At 41.5% G+C, this 5729-nt stretch overlaps 1 protein-coding gene across 1 annotated transcript in view; it reads right to left on the reverse strand.

The window, feature by feature from the left end:
• Nucleotides 1–5729, reverse strand: part of IPO9 (importin 9) — an 81930-nt gene that overhangs the window by 43161 nt on the left and 33040 nt on the right. Inside the window, exons 11-13 of the mRNA XM_019513826.1 lie at nt 5592–5690; nt 4973–5079; nt 2429–2568 (exon numbers count right to left, since the gene is read on the reverse strand). Coding sequence (XP_019369371.1) covers nt 2429–2568; nt 4973–5079; nt 5592–5690 — 346 coding nt within the window. The remainder of the gene's footprint in view (nt 1–2428; nt 2569–4972; nt 5080–5591; nt 5691–5729) is intronic.

Raw genomic sequence — 5729 nt, forward strand, 5'->3', positions numbered from 1 at the left:
TCAGGCTCTTCCATGTGGCGATGAATTTACATGTTAAAAGGAGAGGCTTGTAGCAAGTACGACTCCTGGAAATAGGCTATTCAAAGAATATTCTTCACAGTGGGGAAAATAAATGAGACACCGTTGAGGTAAACCACATCCAAAAGACTGGATTAGCAATCTTTGTCTGAAAGGATGTAAATATTCTCCTGGTCCTAATTGGATCAGGAAAGACATGGGGTCTAACTGATGCACACCTAGGGACAGGAAGTTATTTACATATATAGGCTCCCCAAGAATTCAATGGAATTATGCAAACAGTCAGATAAGAGACCATATTTAAGCCTTGCCATAAGAGCAAGTCTTTGACTTCAGTTTTCCCAGACACAAGGGGACATTTTCATTCAGGTTACTAGCTGACAGGAGAATTTGCAACAGCTGCTTTCTAACCTGTCAAGCAGAGTAGAAGCTGATGTCTTAGGTTTAAGATGCAGGATTAAATATCATATTATTATTTTAATGTTTCCTTTAGTTTTTTTGTTTGTTTGTTTCAACGCTTTGTTACTGGTTTTTATGACTGCTCTTATTTTGATAATAAATTGTTTTGTTATCTCTCATAACTCTGTCAGTACATTCATTTAGAATTTTAGAGCATCTGACCAAACAGGCAGGCCTCTTCTTCAGAGGATGGGCCCTGTAATTTCTGAGTACAAACTGGATAAAAGGAGTGATTCTTTAAAACTGGAAAAAAAAGTCTCTTCTGCCAAAAGCTAGCACAACCTGGGTGACAAAGGTAAAACCGATGTACCAAAGGCCAAGGAGATGGTTCCTGGCACATCTCAGTGGCCAAGCACAGAGAGTAGAGAGGAGTCTGGGGCTGAACGACACCCTGAAGGTGTGAGTGCACCCTAGGGTACATCTCAAAGGCACAACTGACTGAATTCCAGGTTGGGGGGCATTGCATCCCACAAGCTCTTTATACCACCACTTTCCCATAAAGGGTGGTAGAATACACTAAGCCTAGATTTAAAAAGGACTTAAATAATTAATTATAGATCTGTAAAAAATCCTACATGTATATTGAAAGAGCAGATGAAGTAAGTGAAAATACAAATCAACCACCTGAAAGATCATGGTAAGATCTAACCATAAACGGGGTAGAAATCAAGTCTTCGAGTCATAAAAAGTAGGGCTGGAAGGGACTCAGAAAGTCATCTAGTCCGACCTCCTGTTCAAGGCAGAATCATCCCTAACTCACCCTAGACAACAGGGCTGTGAGAAGCTTCAGGCGCCGATTCGATTCAGAGGAGATTCAGTCCGATTCAGTGGTCGAATCTCCGAATCCAGACCGAATCACGGGACCAATTAAAAGGACCGAATCGATTCGAAGCTCTCCGCACCTTCAGAAAAGATTCAGAGAGCCTCGATGATTTGGGCAGTCCCTGGTGGCTGCAGTAGGACTCCGAGCCAGTAAGTAGGGAATGGGGGAGGGGACCACAGGGGAGCCCCTGCCAGGCCCCATCCCCTGCCTGCTTCCCCAGCCCCACGTCACGGCTGCTCCACCCGCCCAGCTTCCAGTGCTTTAAAGAAAAGCCCCACTCACCGGGTGCTGCCGGGCAGGGGGACAATCCCCACTGCCCCCCACTGGATGGGGAGCTCTGCAACCTGTAATCAGTTGTGCTTATCTTAATTTACTGACACATTCAAAGAATTCTAACAGATAAGAGTAGCAACTGACAATTTCTTAGCATTTCCAAATGGCTTTTGAGAAGGTCACGGAAAAGACTATTAAAAAGATTAGAAATCATGGGGTAAAAGGCAAAAGCTTTGGCAAAGTAGCAGATGGGAAACAAAATAGTATTAAACTAACAATTTGTTATGGCACAATTTGATAGTATGTGTTTCGAAGTGCTCTTCTAGATCCTGCTTTATTTGCAACCTGGAAATAGGGATGACCAAAAGCACAGCAATATTTGCAGATGACAGGTATTTAGGTTAGTCAGGAACAGAATGCACTATGAGAAATTAAAAGTAAACTAAACTCAACAGTTTAAAATATTCTGGTGCTACTGGAATCTTGAAACGTTCAAAGCACCTTATAGGAAATGGAAAAGTCCTTCAAAAAGTTCTCCAAAATGGTTTCTCTTCTACCCCAAGGAGGTCCTGCAAGTACCAAGTCATCTACATATACACAATGCATTTCAGTAAAATGTACTGGCTTACTATTCAACTAAGGTGACACTTGACCTGGATTGTGTATAAACAGGGAAGGAAGAGATAAAGATCAGTTTGGCCTCTTCTTATCATTATTCACAGAAAACTTGAGGAAGTCATACCAAATACCATTTTCCACTGCATACTGCAGGGACTTATTTGTAAATGTTTTTGAACAGGTTTGGCTCATCAGATTCTTGGCACCTGTAACTATTCAAAGCTTTTAGGGACCTACCTGACAAGTTGAGGTCAGCAAGAACAACATTTGTGAGGAAACCATGCATATCAAAATGAACTCTACCATTCTTCACACTATCTGTAATGATAGATTTCACAGAGCCTAGAGCGAGCATACAGGCTTCATGTATCTTCCACCTAGAAAAGAATTTAGATGCCTTTAATTTTCCTACATTTGTTTTGTAATATATGGCTTTTTTAATAACCTAGAATCATCACAAACTTCCCTCTATTATTTCCCATTCTCCAAACAATGTGACCCACTTTACTTGTCTCATCTAAACTATTTCCCACCATTATACCATATTCCACCACTAAATAAAAGAAAATGATGAGAAAGGCCAACAAGTCAAAATATGGCGGCGTCTACTGCTGATGGTGGCCAATCATTAGCTCTCATTTGAAATCCTTTACTATCTAGACAATATTACGATTCCAGACCAAAACTATTTGATATGACGTTGTCTTTTAGTTAACATTAACTCTGAACTTCCTGGTATATATAAAATACTAAATAAAGACCAGCAGACAGTCCCTATGCCTGAAGAAGGGTGACTGTTCCCAAAAGCTTGCCCAGAACTTTTTTCCAACTACTCAGTTGGTCTAATAAAAGATATCACTTCTACTCAAAGAAATCTGCCTACCTAAATGAATAAGTACATTTTACAAAGAAACACCAGGAAGTACAGAATTAATGTTAACTTTAAAAGACAAACAAATAGTTTTAGTCTCTCTCCTTCAATTTAATAAAATTTTAGTCTGGAAATTCCATTCAGAGAAGGGCAAAAGGGACCATTAATGTAGTCATCACATCGGCAAAACCAGCCTTAAGACATCTAATTAACCTTAATAGGTGCCTGAAAAAAGAACCCTCTTCCTTCCTGTTGATTTCCTGATAGCTGCAAGAAAGGAGCAGAACTCATGCAACATCATGAGGGCTAAGGGTTCTCTTACAGCAAGTGCCTCAATACTCCTTCAGGCTTCCACATCTCCTTCTGCAAGCCTGATTAGGTAGCTTGCTGGGCCTCACCAAAGCCTCCCACAGCCCTAGAAGCACACAGGGGACACAGAAGTCCAAGTCCCTAGGGCAAGCGTCAGTAGGTTTAAACATACTCCATAACCAAAAGAAGGCTCATTCAAGGGCCTTTTGAAACCAGTGATCATAAGGATACCTGTAAGAGCCCCTTCCTTCATTTGGCAGGCCTCGGGGAATTGTTCAGAAGCAAAACCAACCACCTCTCCCACCTAATAACCTTCAATAAGGCAACCCAACTTGGGGAAATTTGGAATTCAATTTTAAATTTCCACCCAGTAATATCTACCAAGCCTGCTAATGCTAACAGACCACTGGGCTGGTTACTAAGACTACCACTGAAACCCTAAAGTTTTCTGAGTGCAACATTATGGCTCCTTTCACAAGACCACTGCAGAAGGTCCGTAACAGGCCTCTTAGGCTGTCTATACCGGGGCAGGCAATTATTTCAGGTGCAGGGCCACTTACTGAGTTTTGGCAAGCCATTGAGGGCCATATGACAAGCAGCCAGGGGTGGATAAATATTAATTTTCTAAATTTTGTAGGGGCCCTGCAGGCTACATCCAGCCCACAGGCCACATTCTGCCCACCCCTGGTCTATACTATGATGGCAGCAGTTCTCACTGGGAGCAATTGGGTGGCATCCCATTCTCACACTTAGAGCCAAAAATTTACTTTTAAGGCTGCTTTACAATTGTTCCAAGGGAAAGTCTCAACCACACCAGAGGCTGAAGTCTCAGCAGAGCTGCAAAAGGAAATCCCAGATTCTAAGGTTTCTAGAGGCAGTAGAATATTTTTTTGGTAGTGTTTCCCCACATCCCTTTCCCACATTCATGCTTCCCTCCCATTTCCACAGTACATTCTTCTAAGCTGCAGACAATTTCCCAGGTTCTTCTCCTGCCCAAACTTCCTTCTTGACTTTTTCCTAATGTCCAAAAGGAGAGGCTGCCAAAAGGCTGCAGGGTCAAAGTATGCTTTGCCGCTGTTAGAGATTAATCCCATTAAGTAACTTTTTAATTCTAAATATAAGTTTCATCATAAAAGAACTTTCTCCGATTCATTTTTATATAAAAGCCCTTTTGGTGTTGTGTTTATATTTTGAGCTTAGTAAAAAAAAAATGAAATCTAGTATTCTACTGTGCATCAGTGTATTAGTACTATTTTTTATGCACCACTTTAAATGTGCAGTAGAATAGGCTACTGAACATTAAAGCGAACACATACATATACCTGCAGGAGTTTAGCTACAATTTTAATTATGGAGTGATTACTGCTACTCTCTAAAATCCAATTAAATATGATCAGGAAGCTAATACACTCTGTAATATCTTCTGTAAGAGGTCTTCCTCTCCTTACTTGTTATAACAACAGGTTTAGGATTGATGCAACTTAAATGTTTTTGTAGTGAAAATTAAAAAGAGCCCATCTCAGAGGACTCAAGGACACAAATCTGAGAAGAGCTAGTTTATTATTTCACACACACAATTCATTTCAACTATGCCTCCTTACCAATGCTCAGCACCACTGTTTTTAGCCTGTTCAGCTTCTTGTAAATGTCTTGTAGCAGCTGCAGCCAAAGCAGTTGCACTCTCATTCTGGAAGTCAGCAGCCACAGCCTAGATAGAAGTGGAAGTTATTCATTCTTAGTCCTTATATCAGTTTATTTTGAACAACATTTTTGCTGCTGCTGTAGCAAACTGACTTGTAAAGATGGCACATAAGGGACAGTAACAAGAACTAGCTTGATTTAGGCTGCAATTCAATACCATTAGGGTTTCATAGTTTCTAGGGTCGGAAGGGACCTGAGAAGATCATCTAGTCCAACCCCCTGCCATGGCAGGAAAGAGTACTGGGATCAAACGACCCCAGCAAGGTGTTCATCTAACCTCTTCTTAAAAACCCCCAGGGTAGGAGCCTGCACCACCTCCCTTGGAAGTTGGTTCCAGACCCGAGCCACCCTGACCGTAAAATAGCGCCTTCTGATGTCTAACCTAAACCTACCCTCTGCCAGCTTGTGACCGTTGTTCCTGGTCACTCTTGGCTGTGCTCGGGGGAACAGTGACTCCCCCAATGCCTTCTGATCCCCCCGACCCCCCTTCTTTAAAAAAAAATGAAGCACATTTCTTACCAGCAACAAGTCTTGTGCAGCAATCCTTACTGTATAGGAAAATGTGTCGTCATCTTCATCCTCCACAAACTGCTGTGGATTTGCAGTCCAGACTTTTATCTGAAGAAAAAAAAAAAAAAGGGGGGGGGGAAAGAAAAA

This window comes from Gavialis gangeticus, unplaced genomic scaffold (genome assembly GCF_001723915.1).
Source record: "Gavialis gangeticus isolate Ggan-Ray unplaced genomic scaffold, GavGan_comp1, whole genome shotgun sequence".
NCBI lineage: Eukaryota > Metazoa > Chordata > Crocodylia > Gavialidae > Gavialis > Gavialis gangeticus.